General features: G+C 44.0%; 1 protein-coding gene across 2 annotated transcripts; it reads left to right on the top strand.

Moving 5' to 3' along the window:
• Nucleotides 1–139: 139 nt before the first annotated feature.
• Nucleotides 140–22,614, top strand: LOC139640388 (3',5'-cyclic-AMP phosphodiesterase 4D-like). Of its 2 annotated transcripts, XM_071514587.1 has the most exons (11): nt 140–169; nt 8,552–8,645; nt 13,160–13,332; nt 13,607–13,705; nt 14,207–14,371; nt 14,476–14,575; nt 16,027–16,181; nt 17,290–17,412; nt 19,347–19,529; nt 22,165–22,321; nt 22,370–22,614. In XM_071514587.1, the coding sequence occupies exons 1-11, from the start codon at nt 155–157 to the stop codon at nt 22,555–22,557; spliced, it is 1,452 nt and encodes a 483-aa protein (XP_071370688.1). In that variant the 5' UTR covers nt 140–154; the 3' UTR covers nt 22,558–22,614. The 2 variants fall into 2 exon arrangements, with proteins under 2 accessions (XP_071370688.1, XP_071370687.1); XM_071514586.1 differs by having other exon boundaries at nt 22,165–22,614.
• The last annotated feature ends 500 nt before the right edge of the window (nt 22,615–23,114 follow it).

Below are 23,114 nucleotides of genomic sequence, written 5' to 3'. Positions count from 1 at the left end.
CTTTGCTGTTACCTGCTGTAGTTTTCGTTCTGACCCTGTGACCTTTGACCCTCCAGAGGAGCCGTACCAGAAGCTGGCGGTGGAGACGCTGGAGGAGCTGGACTGGTGTCTGGACCAGCTGGAGACGCTGCAGACCAGACACTCCGTCAGCGAGATGGCGTCCAACAAGGTGAGACGACCTCTGACCCCGACTGCGTACACACTCACTGGGACGACCCTTTTCCACCAACATGGAACGGGTTCCGTTCCGGGTCGCGCACCTCATTTTGAACCGTTCGGAGCATTTCGAGCAAAAATAAATTGGTTCTGAACCCGAAAAGTTGGTTCCCAGCTGGAACCAAAAAATAGCAGGTTGTCAAGTGCGAACCGTGACGACATCAGTGGGCGTGTCATGTTCTACAGGTATAATAATAGAACAAAAGCTTGCAGGTAATTAATGCAATCCGCCATCTTGCTACTACTGTTTACTTCCTGTGTGCATTGTGCCACGCCCTCCTGATGACACATCCTTGATTACAATGGTTCCACTCAAAACTGGTGGAAACGCGGGCCGGTTTCTCTAGATAGCACCGAGGTTCCAAGAACCTGGGAGAATGGTTCTTTGGCTCCGCCCACTGAGGTTTAACTCAACCAATCAGATCTGAGAAATGCCTGTAGAACTAAAACTCCAATCTGCTGAATCTGATGAGGGTGGATGCTGAACACAGCCAGCTGCTGATGAACATTGGTCACACACAGCACAGAATGATGCCTGTAACACACACACACACACACACACACACACACCCACACACACACACACACACATACACACACACACACACACACACACACACACACAGGGTTGTAGCCATTACACTTTCACTTGAATTACTTCAGGCAGTAGTAATTCACTCTTCACTGTCGTCACTTCTGTCGTCACGGCGGTCTCATATATTATTCATGATGACATAATTCAGAATGAAGGCTCTGTCATTTGCATAATGAACTGCAGCTGCAATTTACGTTTCACACTGACTGAGCGAAAGTTAACGAACCTTCAGCCTGTCGGTAATGAATCCTCAGCCTCGTGTGCTTGTGGACCCTCTGAGGACATTTTACATGACACACTTTTTTAATTTTACTTCAGGAGATTTTTACACCAGAACTTTTACTTCTACGTCAGTAAAATATGAGCAAAGTACCAGTGCTTCTACTTCGTTTCGTTTCCTTTCCTTTCTTTATTCTCACATATAAAAATTTAAAAAGAAAACTATACAATATATAATTTGCAAGTGAATGTGAAGGAGACATGCCTAAAAAAAACCTCCAGGGGCTTGAAAAGTGGCATTCTCCAGGCAGCATGTTACAGAAAATAGTTACAGCAATGTAAAATACACAGTTTGAATATATCTATAAATAAGTTTAGACATAGTAAAAAACGGACACATGGTTCAGAATCAGTCATAGTAATAAGACACACACACACACACACCAAGAATACTCATTCATAATACATGCAAGTATATACAAACCTATCATTAACAGATTAAGAGTTGGTGTTTTATCTCTGTTTTCTATTATTCATTCATTTATTTATTTTTATTTATTCTTTTTTTTTTTTGTTCTCTTTTGTGTGTGGAGAATGTGTTTCGGTGTTGAGGGTAAGTGGAAAAGAGGGTACAGATTTGTATCATGCTCATTCATCCATAATTGTCTGACCCTCTGGAAATCAATAAATATACTTAAAAAACAAAAAAAAACAAAAAAAAAACAGACTAAGAGTAGACACTTGTGATACGGCTTAGAGTTTTCATAAGACAAGAAAGATAAAGAAGAATATACACACAAATAATGTTACGACAAGGAAAATATTGGTTGGACCCAGCTTCTATAGGCAGCCTGTAGCAGCACTCCTTCAGTGTTTCAAAATGTGAAACTTCTGGGTAAAGTCCATGCAAAAAGCAACGAGTCTGACACGAATAAATCTCGAGAGACCGTAACTCCATTTAGAACGTTTAGTGGGAAAACAAAACAGTTACAGACTAACAAGATTCATCAGTTGGCAATCATCTTCTCTCTGTGAAAAAACTGTGTTGCTCCGTGGACTTTCTCTCTCCAACTGAGTCTAATGACGTCAATGTAAAGGAGCATTTCAACTACTTGGAATCTATTAGGCTATAGGCCTGCATAAGAAACCATAGGAAATCTAAAGTTCTATAATAATCAACAAATATGACTATAGTACAATTCAATATTCAATCTGGAGTAGGGTTATGTCATTGTTTTACTATTTGTCTGTGCTTATGTGTTTATGTGCCTATGTGCTCTTGTATGTTTTCTTTTAATGTTCTTTATATACCATCAACCTGCCAGGGACTGCTGTCATAATCTGGAGTAGGGGTTATGTCATTGTCTTACTATTTGTCTGTGCTTATATGCTTTTGTCTGTGCTTATGTGTTTATGTGCCTATGTGTTCCTGTATGTTTTTCTCTTAATGTTTTTTATATGCCATCAACCTGCCAGGGACTGCAGATGAAAACTAGCCTGTACGGCTAAATCTGGCACTTTTACATGATGGACTTAAGTACTCATGTTAATTAATGTGCATTGTCCCTTCTTAAATAAATAAACTCAAACTCAAACTAGTATTTCAATTAACATTATTAGCTATCAACATTATTTCAAATATACAAATTACAAATATATCAAAATATATTTTCCCCTAGAATGGCTCTTAAACAGTGATTTCAGGGCTCGTTTCAACTGCTGTGAAGACAAATTTAAAAAATGTAATGGCAGAGAATTCCATATTTTGGACCCTCGGTAGAATATACTAAACTGAGATTGGGAAGTACGGGAATGGGGGGGGGGGGGTCTAAGGAGACAAGAGCTACGTGTGGAATAATTATGGAATTGGAATAATTGTATGCAAATATGTCATGAAAAAAAAGGGGGGAAGGGTTCTTTTTAAGGAACTCTGAACAAATCAAGTGTTCAGCCTCCCTCTGTGTCTCCTGCTCCTCTCCGTCCAGAACAGACTGTTCCTCCAGCAGAAGTCGAGTCGAGTGTCTTCCTCAGCAGGCGGCGGGCGAACACACTGCCGTCTTTTTTTTTAGAATGAAGCACATCTGCAGCGGCTTCAGTCCGCCCACGCAACACACACACACACACACACACACACACACACACACACACAAAGATATGAATGAGCACAGAGGATTTTCTGCCTCGATGGGAACCCCCCCCCCCTCCCTTCTACACACACACACACACACACACACACACACACACACACACACTGCATGATACTCTGCTGTGATTGGCTGGTTCCACTTCTACAGCCACCCCCATTGGCTGCAGTGGTGCCTGAGAGCCATGTGCTCTGCTGAGGGTTTGGCAGGGAAGGAGGATATCAGATTAGATTAGCTTTGATTAGATTCGATTTGATTAACTTTGATTTTGGGAAGAATAGAAGAATACATGACAGAAGACACAATTCATCTACAGTATATTTGAGCCCAGAGCAGAGCATAAGAAACTGTTATTTAAAACACTTATTTCCATTGTCGTCCTTGATGGAAGACAGAATAGAACTTCTCATAAAACACAAAATATAATAAAAACTCAATAAAAAGATCGCAGGATAAAAATGAATTGTCTTAATAGTGGCTGCTTCTCACTTTCCTCCAAAGTAAAGTAAACTTTTTTTTTTCTGGTAACACTTTACAATAAGTTAACACTAAGTTAAGGGTTAGTTAACTGTTAATAAGCATTAACTAACCCTTAATTAACAGTTAACTAATGTGTAATTTACTAATGGTGTTCATGTTAACTAAGGTATTAATTTATACATTATTTAATAGTTTATAAAGATGACTATTAAAGTATAAATTAATACCTTATTAACATGAACACCATTAGTAAATGATTACCAGACACATTAGTTAACTGTTAATTAAGGGTTAGTTAATGCTTATTCAGCATTAACTAACCCTTAACTTAGTGACCCTTATTGTAAAGTGTTACCCTTTTTTCCTTTTTAAACAGCAGCACACACAGAAGCATGTCACTGTATATTGTGCACAGTCCAGTTTGACCGATAAGGGTTTTTGCAGGCCGATATTTGTAGACTGAAGCTGATGGTGGGTGATATTTTGCACTGATATTCATTATCTTGAAATTTGACCATTTTGATGGCAAAACATTCCCAAAATTATACATGTAGTATTCAGTGTTTCCCTCAGAGTTTTGTTCTTGTCAGAGTGGAAAACATTTAGAGCATCATGGGACACTGAACCTCTTGAAACTTTTGAAACTACAATAAATACGAATAAGAATAAAACTTTTTCATGCATGCTTGTGTGGAATCTGATCAAAATGTCGCGTTGGAATGAATTCTTGTTAAGTGCTTCTCATAGACAACCAGTGTAGTATTGATTAATCACACAATAAATATGTAATCAGTCAAGCCGCATCACCCAATGTCAGTCTTTTTTTTTTTTCAGTTTTGGTTGTTTGTAATGTTGGTGAAGTAGGAAATGATGAAGTGGAAATGAAGTGATTTGTTGTAGTGTTGATTTCTCAGGGGCTCATACACTCATACAGTCGTCTGGAAATGAGCAAGTTCTGTATTAAATCACACACACACACACACACACACACGCACACTTCTACATCTACAATGTACTTGCTCGTTCAGAGACAATTGCGGCTCATATTTGTTTGTTTTTTTGGGTTGTTTGGCTGTTCATATCTATTTTAGGGTGTAGCCCTTATATCCCATACCAATATGAACTGACAGATGAGTCGACAAACAACAACAAAAGACGTCACATCGGTTTTTGTTTCAACACATTTCAGTTTCAGTCTGGTCCTTCCGGTTTTGACTGGATCTGTCTGTCTCATCGTCCTCCATGCTAATGCTGCTCAGACAAACTGGCAAAATTCTAACAACTGTCTCAGGTGGATGAAGTCAGGTTTAGTTGTTGTCATGGCAACACTGACAAATTCTGATCTGAGCGTTCAAACTAGGGCTGAACGATTTTGAAAAAATATCTAATTGCGATTATTTTGACTGATATTGCAATTGCGATATGATTTGCGATATTAGAGGGAATGATAATTTTTACATCATTATTCTCATTTTCATTGAAAAACGTATTAAAATGATTATGGTGTGATTTTCGCGGGGATCTGTACCAAACAAAGATGTTTTCTTAAGTCTGTAGCATATGATGTGTAGGCCAGGACATCTCTGCAGCACCACAATATCTAATTTAAAATGGTATTTTGACACATTTCACCTTTAACAAATATTGCGCCTCCTGCGATTTGAAAGTTGCAGTAGGTCATATTGCGATTTCGATAAAATTTTGATTAATTGTTCAGCCGTAGTTCAAATACAAGTCGCTTGTTGTACGTCACACGACTCAGGATCTGATTTTGTAGTTTGTATCCGTGTGGTCCGGATCAGAATTGAAACACTGTGACTCCATGCAGCTTTTTGCTGTTCAGACTGATCAGAAAACATCAGATTTGAGTCCCATGTGAGGGGAGAAATCTGCAGTGTGAACAGAGCCTGAAACTCTCATGGCTCATGAATGGAGTCTCCCTCCATTGAAAGAGTTAAGCAGCATCTCCCTCCCTCCCTCCCCGGCTGCTGCTGACGCTCTGCACCCCCCCCCCACCACCACCTCCACACACACTCCCCACCCCCCCCTCCCCCCCTCCCACATCAGCCAATCAGATCCCTCTCCTCCACCCGGCCCCTGAAGCCGGACGAATCCGATTGGACGGAGAGGGGAAACGGCATGCGGGCAACTGCAGAGAAGACACACACTCAGCGGGGAGGAGGGAGGGGGGTTTCCTCACATTCTCTCTCTCTCTCTCTCTCTCTCTCTCTCCCTCTCTCTCTCTCTGTGTTTATGTTTCACAGTGTGTGTGAGACAGTAGTGAGGGCAGTAGTGGGACGAGCGGCTGCAGTCACACCCGTTCTCCCCGATGGTCGAGCACATCCCCACCCTGCCTCTCCCTAACCCCCCCCCCACCCCCCACCCCAGCCCACCCCACCTCCCCACCTCCAGGACAGCGTATGGAACACCGGGACACTTTTTTAACATATATATATATCCAATGGGCTTCCTTTCGCGTCCGACTGTCCTTTTGACTGAACAGACCGGCTGTTAGTGAGCGAGTGATTCTCCTCTGAAGTCGACATGTGTGGATGGATCCGCCCGGGCCGGCTCTCTGGGATCGTCTGTGCCGGAGACTCCTACAGGTGAGCGAGCCGAGCGCCTATTGGCCGGCTGGCCGCCGGCTGCCGGATCGCCTTGTTTACATTGGGATCTATTGATCGGTCGTGCGGGCGCTGCAGGGGCTGAATGCTGAAGAGCTCCGCTGGGTTTCTACCTGCCTGCCTGTCTGAGAGAGAGAGAGAGAGAGAGAGAGAGAGAGGGAGAGAGAGAGAGAGAGAGGGAGAGAGAGAGAGAGAGAGAGAGAGAGGGGGAGAGAGAGAGAGAGAGAGAGAGAGAGAGAGAGAGAGATGGCTAAAGAAACACGTGTTAGATTGAATAGTTGTTGTGATGTTGTAAAGTGAAAAAGATTCTCAACAGTTGCTGTTTGGTTTATACCTGCAGGAATATGTTGAATGTCATTTGTGGGTGTGTGTGAGTGTGTGTGTGTGTGTGTGTGTGTGAGAGAGAGAGAGAGAGAGAGAGAGGGAGAAATGGGGAAAAAAAGACTAAATAAACACGTGTTAGATCGAGTAGTTGATGTAAACAGCTGCTGTTTGGTTTATAGCTGCAGGAATATGTTGCATCTCATTTGTGATTTGTGTGTGTATGTGTGTGTTTCTGTGTGTGTGTGTGTGTTTGTGTGTGTCTGTGTGTGTGTGTGTCTGTGTGTGTGTGTGTGTGTGTGTGTAAAACAGATTACAGCCAGGGTTTGGTTTATACCTGCAGGAGTGTGTTTCATGTCGTTTTGCTTGTGTGTGTGTGTATGTGTGTGTGTGACATAGTAGCCGTGTAAAACCACTGCAGCGGCACTCTCTGCCCCCCTCCACCCCCACCCCACCCCTCCATCACCGCCCCTTCCCCCCTCCTCCCCCACCTCCCCCCGCCTCCACGTGCCCCAGCTGTTACATAATCAGAGTAGAGGATGGCTCCGCCGCCGCTCTCCTTTCTGGGGAAACACTGAGTAACTCCGGTGTTTTTTAACTCAGTAACAGCACTCCAGCCTCCTCTGTGTCTCTGCACACAGCACAGTAGCAGATATCAGCACTCGTTTTTTCCTCCTTCATTCATTCTTGTCCAGTATGAAAAACAAACTTCCACAGAGCGAGAGAATCCATCACAGGAAACATGACGCCAAACTTTCTGTTTTTTTCCTTATTTCACTGAACTGAGTTGAGTGTTTTCATCTCAGTGAATATCTGCAATATTTTAAGACTTGCCAAAAATGTGCATAAACAGCGTAAATTTGGGAAAATGGAAAAAACTGCTTCATCAGTTCCTGTCTATGCCAATGCTCAATGCCCATGTGCAGTTTCAGATTGATTGGCCAACCCATTGAGGAGCAAAATGGATGCAGACAGACAGAAAGAAGGACATCCTCATTTTATAGTAGGATGGCAGAATAAGCTTCAAATTGTCAAGTTAAGTTTTTTTATATAGCACATTTCATACGACGGGCGTAGACTCAATGTGCTTCAAAATAAAAAGCAAAAAATAGGCAAAGATCATACATGACAAAAACATATAAGATAGGAACATATAAGATAAGAAGGTATTACATAAATAAAAACATATACAAAAAAAGATAAAAACATATAAGATAAGAAGGTATTACAGTAAAAAGGAATAAGATAAGAAGGTATTATTATTATTAAAAAGGGAATAATAGTAATAATACTGATTCTAAAGTAAAAGTTTTCCCGTTAACCACACACTTTAAACCTTTAAACTAAAAGCTTGCAAAAGAGAGATGTTTTGCTTTTAAAAGAAGACACTGTTGTAGCAGACCTTAGTTCATGTTGTAGAGAATTCTAGAGAGTAGGACCATAATGACTGAAATTGCTTACCATAAACAAACCAGAGCATCAGTGAGCAGCCTGTCAGCCTCTACCAGCCTCTACTCTGCATCCTCCATAGTTTCTCCACCTGGTGGATCTGGAGGGAAATCTGCTGGATCGCTTTACGGCACAAAACAGGAAGAGGTTCTGTTCTTCCAGAGCAAACGGAGCTAAAGCCTTGAGAGTTTCTGGCAGCAGATGGTGGAAGGAGGGAAAGGAAGATGGAGAAATCACTTCCAACATGTTGATCCTCTTCAGGGAGGGGGAGGGGGGGGCAGGAAGCAACGGGGCTGATGGGAAATGTAGTCTTAATGTGGAGAAACACTAGAACTAACAATACTACTGGAGTGAGACAGAGGAGACCAATCGTCTCCACCATGGATTTGTTTGTTTATTATACCAAGATATCACAATTAATTTGACACTGATATGTGTATGTTAACATGTTTATCTACAGCGTACCAGGACTAACCATGTGTCTGGTTTGTTGTGTCCCTCAGTTTAAGAGGATGCTGAACCGGGAGCTGACCCAGCTGTCAGAGACCAGCCGCTCAGGGAACCAGGTGTCAGAGTTCATCGCCAACACCTTCCTAGGTGAGTTAACACCTGCAAACAGGAACAACAGGAACACACACCGGCACAGCAGAGGTGCTAACCATGGCAGAATAAGAAACTCTTGTGAAAAGGATCAGTAGCCTCGATGCAAAAATATATCTTTAAAAATATATCTTTCTTAAAGACAGCGTTTTGACAGGAATGTCTTACTCGGGGCGATGTCATGTGACCGCAGGATTCTGGTAGAATATGTAGAAGGGAACACAGTCAAAAAGGAGGAGTGGCCTCAGTCACATTTCCATAAGCAGCACAATTGCTGCTACCATTGGACCATCAATTATAAAAGACTTCAAAAAACAAGCAAATAGTAAACATGTTGTCCCCCACCACTGATGTAGTTCCACCCTTGGGTCAGTCAGTGATTGCTGAGTGTAGTTGAAATATGAGTGAAATTGTATAAGCATTTTGGTATGGGACAATGAAAGGACAGATTGACTGAATATACAATATAACATACAACACTGATGTCTCCAAGTGTGTAGCGTGTGTAGACTATTATGTTACCTATGATAACTTTAACTGTATTGCTTTACCACTGAGTCCCCATTCATTGTCCCCCACATTGTCTGATAACTTTAACTGTATGACCTGCTTTACCACTGAGTCCCCATTCATTGTCAATGCCGCCCCCTAGCGGCACAAAGTCAATGTTACAGTGTGACTGACTAACTAACGAACGAACAAACGAACGGATGGAGACCGATCCATAGTACCCCCTTTGGTGGGGGACAACTAAATACATTCTGTGTGGACAGATACTACAGAATCCATAAACTAGACAGTACAAACAACCTTCTTAAATTAAGAGTAGTAAGTAGTAAATTAAGAGTAGTGTGGGTCTAAAAAGACAGAATAAATACTGCTAAACTGCTAAACTTCGGTCAATGATATTTCAAAATTAACCCTTCATTTTGAAAGTATATTAGGAGTCATTCTATTTGCCAAAATCAGTTGTGGACGCTTTAGTTTACACCTCAGGATTTGTATCGGTACAATTAATATTTTGAACCAAATATCTCTATTCATCTTTCTTATACGTTTTGAACAACAACTGGTAAACATTTTGTGCTATCGTAAAAAAAAAATTTCTGGTGCTGCTCAAATGTTTTAACATAAAGGGTGGAAGTATTGGATTTACATCGTGACTGGATGGAGATCTGACTTCAGCTGCTGTTACACCAAACCTTACACCTTACACCAGTTAACATGCATGGAAAACAGCATGGCTGAGAGGGGAAAGGAGGAAAGGGGTTTTGAAAGGATGAAGGAGAGGAGAGAAGGATGGAGGTGAGGTGGAGAGAAGGAAGATTTTAAAAGATGAAGGAGAGAAGGGGGTTTTTAAACGATGAAGGAGAGGAGAAAAGGATGGAGGAGTTATTTTTAAAAGGGAAGGGAAGAGGAGGAATTTTCAAGGACAGAGGAGAGGAGGTTTTTTTGAAGGAGAGGAAAGAAGAGAGGAGAGGAGGATTTTCAAAGGGGAGGAAACAGGAGAGGAAATTAGTTTTTTTTTTAAAGGAGAGAAAAGAGGAGAGAAGGATGGAGGAGGAGATGAGGGGTTTTGAAAGGATGGAAAGAAAAGAGGAGAAAGGGAAAAGGAAAGGAGAGGAGGAGATGGGGATTTTTAAATGAAGGAGGAGAGCATTGTAAAAGGAGCAGAGTTGAATTGGGTATTTTTAAAGGGAAGGAAAGAGAAAAGGACGGGAGGATTTTTAAAGGGGAGGAGGAGAGAGGAGAGGGCTTTTTAAAGGAAAGCAAGCAAGGAGAGGAGGAGGATTTTAAAAGGGAGGAAAGGAGGGTTTTAAAGGAAGGAGGAGATGGGGAAAGGGTTTTGTTTTTTTAAAGGAGAGGAAGGAGGAGAGGAGGCTTTTTAAAAGGGAAGGAAAGAGAAAGGAAGGAGAGAAGGAAAGGAGGCTTTTTAAATGAAGGAGGAGAAGAGGAGAGGAGGATTTTTAAAGGAGAAGGAGGCGCGGCGACAGCATTCCCGGACACATTGTGTGGCGTTGCCGCGGCAACGGGGTGCAATATTATTAGACGGCGCGTTGCGTCAACAGCAGCCTCAGTCTGTAGCGGAGCCGGTGGCAGAATGGAGGTCCGGCGGAGCGAGCAGCGAGCCGCCGGGCGCACGCCGCCGTGACGCCAGGCGCCGCCGCTCCGTCCGGACATGAGCAACCCGGCTCTGAGGAAGAGGAGGCACTCCGACAGAGGTGAGGGGAGGAGGAGGAGGGAGGTCCGGTCCGGTCCGGTCCGGTCCGGTCCAGTCCGGTCGCTCTGCCTCGGATCGGGATTCTGTTGGAGGGAATGTTCCTGCCGCGTCAGAAATGAACGTGTGGATCTGGGGGGGGGGGGGAACACTGAGGATGATGCGGTCTGAGGATGTGAGCTGAAGGCTGTCAGTGACGTTCACATCCTGCTTTGGTGAAAACGGGATTATAATCACCTTGGGTTTGCTCTAAAGGATGAGTCATTTTCAGCACGTCTCTGTCTGGTGTGGGACAGGCGGCTACTTTTCAACAAAGGCGATAGTAACAGTGACACATCGCTGCTGTCAGGTGAAAACCTCGAAACTCCAATTTTGTTGGTTTCCATGCTTTCACTTCAGCTGAAGGAGTACATGCTCTGCTTTGGGTTGAGAAAAGTCTCTGAGCTCTAGGGCAGTGATGCTCAACCTTTTTCATATCAAGGACCCCTAATTTAATCCACATTTGGGCCACGGACCCCGATTTGGTGAGATTTCATCTCTCAGACCCAAATCTGAGAATATTTTTAATGTCAGATATGATTTTGTCCAGAATTCCATGACTGTTTTGTATGACTGTATTGTAGGCAGAGAGATAACAGTGAAACTATGATCAGAACAGTCATTTTTCTACATTCTCTAATTGTGTTAACTTCTTGTAAATGAAATAATGGTGAAGTTTAACAATTCATCAATTTGCTGGGGACCCCCTGGAACCCCCTCAAGGACCCCTGGTGGTCCCCGGACCCCACGTTGAGAACCACCGCTCTAGGGCTTATGAACCATTTTTAAAACCCATCAGAAATGTCTTTGTCATCAAGCTGAAACAAGGCTGCTTTGTTTAGCTACCGGAAAGTTGACAGATCTTCACCCAACAGCAACGATATGTCACATATCTGCACCTACTGTCATAGAGTCCCTTCCTCTCTGCTCTGGCTGTGTAGTTACATATTTATACTCGAGAGTCTCTAGACATCTGCATATTCCTGTTTATTACTATTATTATATTTCTTCTATTACTGACTTCCATAGTTTCCCATCGGTGCAGTCAGTCAGGTTTCAACACAGAACCATGTGAAGAAATATGATGCATGTTGACCCAAATTAGACACATGGTTGCGATGAAAACAACATCCTTTTATTTCTCTGTGGTATTAAGGTGAATTTGTGTTTGGCAGACTTGGGATCAGATTTCCTTTGACCTTCTGTTACGTCAGCTGCAAGGGTGGAGGAGCAGGCTGGTTTCAGATCAGCTCTGATTGGTTCATGTGAAAAAGTCCAGTTTCCTGCTCAAAGCTTGTGTGTTTTTGAAGTGACTTGAATGTTTTGGTGCTATGGAGGAGAACCTGCTGAGCACAACCTGAATTTCATGGTGTTTACATACGTGTTTTAACACATACTTATTTACATAGATGACGTATTATTCTCAACACCAAAGCCACATGGATTTAATAGTAGTAGGAGGAGGAGTGTGTATTGTGTTAGTAGCATACTGTTGTAGTAGTTTTACTGTAGTTGTAGTAATAGTTGCAGTAGTAGTAGTCATCATCATCATTAGTAATAGTGGTAATAGTAGTAGAGGTAGAGGTTATAGTAGTGGTAGTAGTAGTTGTTGCGGTAGTAGTTGTAATAGTAGTAGTAGTAGTAGTTTCAGTCGTAGTATGAGTAATAGTTTCAGTATTAGTAGTCATCAAAGTAGTACTAGTTGTCGTCATAGCAGTATTAGCAGTAGTAGCAGTACTACAAGTGTGTAGTGGTAGTAGCAGTAGTAGTTGTAATAGAAGCAGCAATAGCAGTAGTGGCAGTAGCACTACTAGTAGTATCATTATTATAAGCAGTTGAAGTAGTGTGTGTAGTAGTACTAGTAATGAAAGTAGTTGTAGTAGTAGTAGCAGCAGTAGTAGTAGTGGCAGTAGTAGTAGTAGCTGTAACAATAGTAGCAGCAGTAGTAGTAGTAGTAATAGTATTTGTTGTAGTAGTAGTAACAGTATTAGTAGTTGTAGTAGCAGCAGTAGTAGTAGTAGTACTAGATAGGTAAGTAAACATTCAAATTAGACACTATGCATTTTCTCAGTGTAGTACTCATCACAACACCCACTATATAACAGTGATCAGACCTTAACTGTGTGTGTGTGTGTGTGTGTGTGTGTGTGTGCGCGCACGCATGTGTGTGTGTGTGTGTGTGTGTGTGTGTGTGTGTGTGTGTGTGTGTGTGTGTGTGTGTGTGTGTGTGTGTGCGTGTGCGTGCACGTTGCAGAGAAGCAGCATGACGTGGAGATCCTGTCTCCGCCTCTTAAGGAGAAGGAGAAGAAGAAGAGGCCGATGTCTCAGATCAGCGGGGTGAAGAAGGCCACCCACAGCCCCAGCCTGGCACCCACCTGCATCCCCCGCTTCGGAGTCAGCACCCAGCAGGAGGGCCTGCTGGCCAAGGTGCTGCACACACACACACACACACACACACACACACACCATTCACAGTTCAGATACAACCACACACACACCTTCACGCATACATCATACTCAATTCACACTAAAATTCACTGTCACACTCTAACAGACAAGATCACATATTCTCACACAGACACACACACAGTCAGACAAGCACATGCACACACACACATGCCACACAAAATTCACACACACACACACACACACACACACACACACACAAGTGTCTCATAGACGTCTTGTCTTATTCCTCCAGGAGATTGATGACATTAATCGTTGGGGTCTGGATATATTCAAGATAGCAGAATACTCTGGGAACCGGCCGCTGACGGTGGTCATGTACTCCATCTTCCAGGTAGGAGGAACAGCTAGAACCTCAGCTAGAACCTCAGCTAGAACCTCTGCTAGAACCTCAGCTAGAACCTCTGATAGAACCTCAGCTAGAACCTCTGCTAGAACCTCTGGTAGAACTTCAGTTAGAACCTCTGCTAGAACCTCCTTCACTCAACCACAGAGCAGAAAGAGGAGGAGGTGATGAGTTTTAAAACTCCAGCTCTAGTCTTGTTGCAAATTACCAGATTTTCCCTGTGGGAATCAATAAAGTTAGTAAAGTTAAAGGTGCTGTTTCATTTTTACATAAATCATTACTACGTTAATGTTGAGACCTTAGTGGAATTAACATAAACTTGTTTTAAAAAGTGCTCTAATTTATTCATTAAACAGCTGTGGTCATTATTGAATTCAAAGTTTGAATTTGCCGCTGCCAACATAGTGTTTACAATAGAAAAGACTATTTTTAGAATATAACAGCCTGATTGAAAGACTGAACTCCCCTCCCCTCCCCTCCCTCCATCAGGAGCGGGACCTTCTGAAGTCCTTTAAGATCCCGGCAGAGACCTTCATCACCTTCATGATGACTCTGGAGGATCACTACCACGCCGACGTGGCCTACCACAACAACATCCACGCTGCGGACGTGGTGCAGTCCACACACGTGCTGCTGTCCACCCCCGCTCTGGAGGTACGAGTGGAACGGTCCGCTTGAATGAATGAACGAAGACTCAAAAGAGTTGTGTTCACGATGCCAGTATACTGTGCTGTATGAGGCTGTTCTCTGTTCTCCAGGCCGTCTTCACAGACCTGGAGATCATGGCTGTTCTGTTCGCCAGTGCCATCCATGATGTCGACCATCCAGGAGTCACCAACCAGTTCCTCATCAACACCAGTAGGTTCCTCAGACACACTGAGTTTGACTGAGAGAACAAGGAACAAGGAAGACACTTTGGAACACCTTAGAACACATTACAACATTTTAAAATACTTTAGAACACTGTGAGACATTTAGAACACTTTAACATACTTTAGAACACTGAAACACTTTAGAACACTTTAAGACATTTAGAACACTTTAACATACTTTAGAACACTGAGACACTTTGAAACACTTTAGAACACTTTAAGACACTTTGGAACACTTTAGAACAATTTAAGACATTTAGAACACTTTAAGACATTTAGAACACTTTAACATACTTTAGAACACTGAGACACTTTGAAACACTTTAGAACACTGAGACACTTTGAAACACTTTAGAACACTTTAAGACACTTTGGAACACTTTAGAACACTTTAAGACATTTAGAACACTTTAAGACATTTAGAACACTATAACATACTTTAGAACACTGAGACACTTTGAAACACTTTAGAACACTGAGACACTTTGAAACACTTTAGAACACTTTAAGACATTTAGAACACTTTAACATTCTTTGGAACACTGAGACACTTTGAAACACTTTAGAACACTGAGACACTTTGAAACACTTTGGAACACTTTAGAACACTTTAAGACATTTAGAACACTTTAAGACATTTTGAACACTTTAAGACATTTAGAACACTTTAACATACTTTAGAACACTGAGACACTTTGAAACACTTTAGAACACTGAGACACTTTGAAACACTTTAGAACACTTTAAGACACTTTGGAACACTTTAGAACAATTTAAGACATTTAGAACACTTTAAGACATTTAGAACACTTTAACATACTTTAGAACACTGAGACACTTTGAAACACTTTAGAACACTGAGACACTTTGAAACACTTTAGAACACTTTAAGACATTTAGAACACTTTAAATTTCTTTAGAACACTGAGACACTTTGAAACACTTTAGAACACTGAGACACTTTGGAACACTTTAGAACACTTTAAGACATTTAGAACACTTTAAGACATTTAGAACACTATAACATACTTTAGAACACTGAGACACTTTGAAACACTTTAGAACACTTTAAGACACTTTGGAACACTTTAGAACATTTTAAGACATTTAGAACACTTTGAGACACACTTTAGAACACTTTAAGACAATTTGAAACACTTTAGAACACTTTGAGACACACTTTAGAACACTTTAGAACATTTTAAAATACTTGGTTGGTGGTGCCGGTTAGGCTCGGCTAGGTAGTTAGGTCAGCCTGTTCTTTCTTTCCATCATGCTATCTTGTGTCTTGTGCTTTATTTGTTTCCTTGTATTTTATTTTGTTGCAGACTGTATTACATTGTTTTGTTTTGTGATTGATTGTTGATCAGTTAGATCTAGCTAGGCTCGTTCTCTGTAAAGTTCCAAACCCGCCCGTCTTCTCCTCCCTCTGTCCAGGTTCGGAGCTGGCTCTGATGTACAATGACGCCTCGGTGCTGGAGAACCACCACCTGGCCGTGGGCTTCAAGCTGCTGCAGGAGGACAACTGTGACATCTTCCAGAACCTCAGCAAGAAGCAGAGGGACTCCCTCCGCAAGATGGTCATCGACATGGTGAGAGATGACACACATATTCTTTTTCCACTGCGCCAATGCGTCGCACTGTATCCATGCTGTCACTTTACAGAATGTTTCTCCATTTATATTTTGCTCATGGTACGGTTAGGTTACTTTTCAAGGACAGACATTTCAGGATTCATGTCTGTTGCAGTGATCAAACTCCTGACCATTAGTTAGTTTTTTCTAGCCACTAGGCCACTTTGCCACCTAGCGGCTGGTTCATGCTTCACATGGAAACGGATATGACAGAGGGCGCACGGTCAAAAAGATCTAATTGTAGTTGTGCACCATCTGAAATCTGAAACAACGCTGACAACCCCGCAGTTACGTAAACACACCTCCTTCCAGGATTGGCTGAATGAAGAGAAACAAACACCCTACCATCTTTCAGACAGGCCATCAAAACCCACCTCTTCAAGCTTGCTTTCACCTGTTAACCTCCTTCCCTCTCTCTCCCTTCCCTCCATCTCATGATTCCTCTAGTTTTTAACTACCTACTTTTATTCTTGTCTTTTATTTTTTATTATTATAAATGTACCTATTAAATGATTTTACCCTGTATGTGAAGCGTCTTTGAGTACCTAGAAAAGCACTATACAAATCTAATGTATTATTATTTATCCTACTATGAAATGAGGAAAACTCTGTCCTTCTGTCTGTCTGCATCCATATTGCTCCTCAATGGGTTGGCCAATCAATCTGAAACTGCACATGGGCATTGAGCATTGGCATAGGCAGGGACTGACAAAGCTGATTTTTCCATTTTCCCAAATTTATGCTGTTTATGCACATTTTTGGCAAGTCTGCGTGGAGTTGTGGCGCACACATCCCCAGGTATGGAGTAGTTATTATTAAACTGGAACTGGCCAAATCTGCCTTTTTTTTCTTGGTGGGGTCCGGAGAGCTGAGTCTTCCTACAGCGCCAGCAAAGTCCTGGGGTTTTCATGAGAAGCATGAATGCCAAGCTACAGAGACGTATCTGTGTTCATACAGAGTTTGCGCGTGTCAAGCCACATGGAAAGCATGAACCAGCCATGACTCGCCGTCTCGTTGACCCAGAGCGTCTGAAAATGAAGTCTGTCTGTGTTGTTGTCCCTGCTAGGTGCTGGCCACTGACATGTCCAAACACATGAACTTCCTGGCGGACATGAAGACCATGGTGGAGACCAAGAAGGTGACCAGTCTGGGAGTCCTGCTGCTGGACAACTACTCCGACCGCATCCAGGTTAGAGCGCCCCCTGCTGGCCTGCAGAACTGAGACTGACAGGAGGAGGATGTGTCTGAAAAGTCAGAATACACACTACCTACTGAACAGTGTGCAGCAGTCATATGTACACACCACTTTATAAATGGCAGGCAAATTAAATACATACTAAATAGTTACTAAATAGTATACAGCATTCAAAACATTTTACATACTAAGCGGTATACAGCAGTCTTAACCACAGCACATATTACCTTCTAAATGCAACAGTCATACCTACATGCTCCCTTCTGAATATCATGCAGTAATCATAACTAGATACTACCTACTAAATAGTTACTAAATAGTATACAGTATTCATAACTACATACTACATACTAAGGCATATACAGCAGTCTTAACCACAGTACATGCTGCCTTCTAAACAGTGTGCAGTAATCATAACTACATACTATCTACTAAAGTCATAATACACTTACATGATCAATAAATAATCAGAATCAGAATCACTTTAACTGACAAATCCAATAAATATACAAGGATTAGTCTTGATTAGACTGATGCAGAGACTTATTGACAGCTAACATATACTTATAGTACACACAGCACACAACAGACTATCACAGTACATACTGACACACATGGTACTAGACTACAGGACTTCACATACATGGACAGTGCAAAACATATGGACAGTAGATTGTACATGTCAATCTGCAAATGTACATCTAACAATCCGTCACAATGAATAGTTCATATCAATACATATTCCTATATAATCTGATATAATAGTGGTATAAACTTCAAATTGTAATTCTAAGCTACTATACTCAAAAAAGACCAAAATTGACAAATGAGTTCCTGTTTCCTACAGCAACCTGCTCCTCCTCAACATACTGTACAGCTATCAGCATGTTTACTATTAGCATGGGGTTTTATGTGTCAAAGTGCTGCCACCTGCTGGAGACATTGTGGCTATTACATCTGTATATAGCTGAAGTCTTCTACAGTGGATTGTAATGTTACTGGCAGAATCAGGACAAGGAAAACTGCCTTCAGCTGTTAGACACCAAACAAGTGAAACTAATATGTATTCGATTTCCTTATTTCCCCTTGATTCATGCAAATCTGTTTGTCTGATGAATGTGTTTTGGAACGTTTCTGCACTTTCTACTTTACTTCAAGATGATTTGTTTTATTTATTAATATAACATTTAAACTAATAATCTGCAACATTTTCATATAAGTTAATGTTTGTTTTGCTACTCTGCCTCGGCTGCTCTAACACAACAGTGATCCAACCTATATCTAGTTGATGAAAGCTTTTCCATTTGTTGTTCTAAACAGCCGGCGTTACGTTTCCGGTTTGTTCAGAACCAATCTCGGAACCCATCGTCTATCGGTCTGATGACGATTAGACTCTGGGGGCGACGGCCAATATTTGGGGGTTTCCGGTGTAGCCAGCAGACATCCGGGCCAAGACTTCCTCTTCCGTGTGCCGGTCATTGTTTACAGTCCGATTAGCAACTTGAAACACGAGAATGGAACATTTCTCCACACAATACACAAACATCGATACTTTTTGTAGGTGTTTTAGGTCCAGACGACATTTCGGCTAATCTCTATAAACAGATATCTGCATATGAGACGTCTGCTGGCTACACCGGAAACCCCAAAATATTGGCCGTCGCCCCCAGAGTCTAATCGTTGTCAGATCAATAGACGATGGGTTCCGAGATTGGTTCAGAACAAACAGAAGAAGAAGAACTGGGTAGTTAGCATGAGCAGCGATAGCCACCATGGCTGAACAGACAGAGGAAAGAGAAACTCAAACTGCATCAACAGAAAATCCAAGGAAAAAGACGTCACAGTAACACAGTAACAAAACAAATTCAGGAACTTGAGTATTACCACTCTGACAGTATTATTATTATTATTATACCTGTGTCGTCCAGGTTCTGCAGAACATGGTGCACTGTGCCGACCTGAGCAACCCCACCAAACCTCTGGAGCTTTACCGGCAGTGGACCGACCGCATCATGGTGGAGTTCTTCACCCAGGGAGACAGAGAGAGGGACAAGGGCATGGAGATCAGCCCCATGTGTGACAAACACAACGCCTCCATAGAGAAGAACCAGGTACCTGCTGCTGACACGCAGGGAGGAAGTGGACCTGAGGGGGGAAACACTGAGGGACCTGAGGGGGGAAAGCAGAGGGACCTGAGGGGGGAACACTGAGGGACCTGAGGGGGAAACACTGAGGGACCTGAGGGGGAAACACTGAGGGACCTGAGGGGGGAACACTGAGGGACCTGAGGGGGGAACACAGAGGGACCTGAGGGGGGAACCCTGAGGGACCTGAGGGGGAAACACTGAGGGACCTGAAGGGGGAAACACTGAGGGACCTGAGGGGGGAACGCAGAGGGATCTGAGGGGGGAACACTGAGGGACCTGAAGGGGGAAAGCAGAGGGACCTGAGGGGGGAAACACTGAGGGACCTGAGGGGGAAACACTGAGGGACCTGAGGGGGGAACCCTGAGGGACCTGAGGGGGGAAACACTGAGGGACCTGAGAGGGAAACACTGAGGGACATGAGGGGGAAACACTGAGGGACCTGAGGGGGAAACACTGAGGGACCTGAGGGGGAAACACTGAGGGACATGAGGGGGAAACACTGAGGGACCTGAGGGGGAAACACTGAGGGACCTGAGAGGGAAACACTGAGGGACATGAGGGGGAAACACTGAGGGACCTGAGGGGGAAACACTGAGGGACCTGAGAGGGAAACACTGAGGGACATGAGGGGGAAACACTGAGGGACATGAGGGGGGAACGCAGAGGGATCTGAGGGGGGAACACTGAGGGACCTGAAGGGGGAACACAGAGGGTTCTGAGGGGGGAACGCAGAGGGACTTGAGGGGGAACGCAGAGGGACCTGAAGGGGGAAACACTGAGGGACCTGAGGGGGGAACGCAGAGGGACCTGAGGGGGGAACACTGAGGGACCTGAAGGGGGAAAGCAGAGGGACCTGAGGGGGGAACGCAGAGGGACATGAGGGGGGAAACACTGAGGGACCTGAGGGGGAAACACTGAGGGACCTGAGGGGGGAACCCTGAGGGACCTGAGGGGGGAAACACTGAGGGACCTGAGAGGGAAACACTGAGGGACCTGAGGGGGGAACGCAGAGGGATCTGAGGGGGAAACACTGAGGGACATGAGGGGGAAACACTGAGGGACCTGAGGGGGAAACACTGAGGGACCTGAGAGGGAAACACTGAGGGACATGAGGGGGAAACACTGAGGGACCTGAGGGGGGAACACTGAGGGACATGAGGGGGGAACGCAGAGGGATCTGAGGGGGGAACACTGAGGGACCTGAAGGGGGAACACAGAGGGATCTGAGGGGGGAACGCAGAGGGACTTGAGGGGGGAACGCAGAGGGACTTGAGGGGGAACGCAGAGGGACCTGAGGGGGGAACACTGAGGGACCTGAGGGGGGAACGCAGAGGGATCTGAGGGGGGAACACATGCCGCTTTTCCACCGCATGGTACCGGCTCAACTCAACTTGACTCGACTCTACTTGCCTTTTTTGGTTTTCCATTGGGCAAGCACCAGGTACCAGGTACCATATTACCTGGTACCTGGTAAAACCGAGAAAGCCGAGAATCAAGAATCCTTCGATATCGCGTCAAAGATGACGTCACGGCAGTTTCATGCGGCGGCGCGGTGGCGCTATGACACATGGCACATTGAGGGGGTACTATCTGCAGTGGAAAACCAAGTGGTAGTACCAAAAGCGAGTAGAGTCGAGTTGAGCCGGTACCATGCGGTGGAAAAGCGGCAACAGAGGGACCTGAGGGGGGAAACACAGAGGGACATGGAGGGTTTCTGACCCTCTGGTTAACACTTGAGACTCCTGAAAGCAACAAAAACCAAACTTTTAGGGGGCTAAATAAACAGTTTTCCAAATTACCTTTTACTTTTTTAAAGGTAAAGCCCACTATGTCCATTATTCCACTTTAATGAATGTGTTCTCAGGTATCATCATGATGTTTCCTCTTACTTTGCTATAACCTGCCAGTTATTTACATACATAACAGCCAGAAATCTGAGCACACTGGTGGAATTAAATGAAATAACCTTTTTAAATTAATGAAGTGAAATAAACTCTGATATATACAGTTGATTATTTGGAAGTGACTGCATTGTTTTTGTTATGTAGCTAGCAAGCAGGGCATCGCTGCACTTCTCAAGTGATTGTTAGCTAACCTAGCTAATCTTTCCAGTTTGCAACCTGTCGATACTGGTTGCTAGTTTGTTCATATGTTACGTAGCCATAAAAGAGCAAGAAGAGGAGACACATAGCTCATGTTTTGCATATTAGGCAGAACATTATTTTGTAGCAGATAATCATACAGGTCTTATTATTATTGTTAGTACAAGTAGCAGTACCAGTAGTAGTAGTAGTATTGTCATTATTATTATTGTCAATTAAGTTTATGCGTAAGTTCCATCAGGAAGACCTAATGCCACCCACCTCTCTAGTTGAGTTGGTGAACACTTTCCCTCTCTTTTTCAGAGAACCAATCAGAGTTAGCCGACTCTTTCCCTCTCTTTTTCAGAGAACCAATCATCTAAATTGGCGGGAGTATTTACACGTCACCTGCTGCTCACAATCTCTGCTGCTGTCATCCCAGTCGCTGTGCTTTTGAATTGAGTTTTCATTGAGCATTCAACCTTCTCTCCTGATTGAATTGTTGTTGTTGTTGTTAGGTGGGCTTCATCGACTACATCGTCCATCCTCTGTGGGAGGCGTGGGCGGACCTGGTGCACCCTGATGCCCAGGACATCCTGGACACGCTGGAGGACAACAGGGAGTGGTACCAGAGCATGATCCCCCGCAGCCCCTCCCCCTGCAGCCCCGAAGAGCGCCACGCCGAGGGAGGGCCGGGGGCGGGGGGGCCCACTCCCTCAGGAGGAGGCGGAGGGGACAAGTTCCAGTTCGAACTCACCCTGGAGGAAGAGGAGGAGGAGGAGGAGGAGGAGGGGGAGTCGGACCTGGACAGCCCCCCCGAGGAGGAGGAGGCTCTGCCCGGCTCCTCCTCCTCTCCTTGCCCCCTGAGCCAGGAGAGCGAGGGCGTGGCCTGCCTGCGCCTGGGCACGTAACACCCAGCACCACCTGTCCCACCCCCCCCCCCCGCCCCCGCCTCGCATCGCACCGCCAGACACAAGTGCCATCAGGAGGGAGGAAGAGGGAGGGAGGAGGAGGAGGAGGGGGGGGGCAGGGGCAGGCCTCTTCCCAATAAAGTCTGTAATCACCACAGTCCCTTTACACTGGAGACGCCTCGCTCTGGACCGCAGAGGGACTTTCCCCCTCTGCTTCATTTTTTAAATCTTGTCAAACAAGAAGAATCGTTTCCGCCTCTTCGGTGCCTGAATGGCCTTGGTGTCCCGTCCCGCTTTGTTGTAGCTTCAGCTGGGAGCGTCCCACACACACACACACACACACACACTGCTGCGGTGGAGCGAGAGGAGAGAAGCCCGCTCCAGGTCTTCTGACCAGAACAAAAGGAAAAAAAAAAGCAAATGTCTTCCTCCAAATAACTGTTTGTGACATTCAGACGTGAGCGGCGGATAAGGATCGCAGTCGTGTGACAGGGTCTTGGAGATTATTTTGCACCATAATTTTAATTTAGGATATGAAATTGTTGAGTTCAGTTGGT

This window comes from Centroberyx affinis, unplaced genomic scaffold (assembly GCF_046629955.1).
Source record: "Centroberyx affinis isolate AG114_WGS23_722 - 3 ecotype Tasmania unplaced genomic scaffold, CSIRO-AGI_Caff_v1 ptg009297l_1, whole genome shotgun sequence".
Classification (NCBI taxonomy): Eukaryota; Metazoa; Chordata; class Actinopteri; order Beryciformes; family Berycidae; genus Centroberyx; species Centroberyx affinis.
This window is presented reverse-complemented; position numbering and strand designations above follow the sequence as displayed.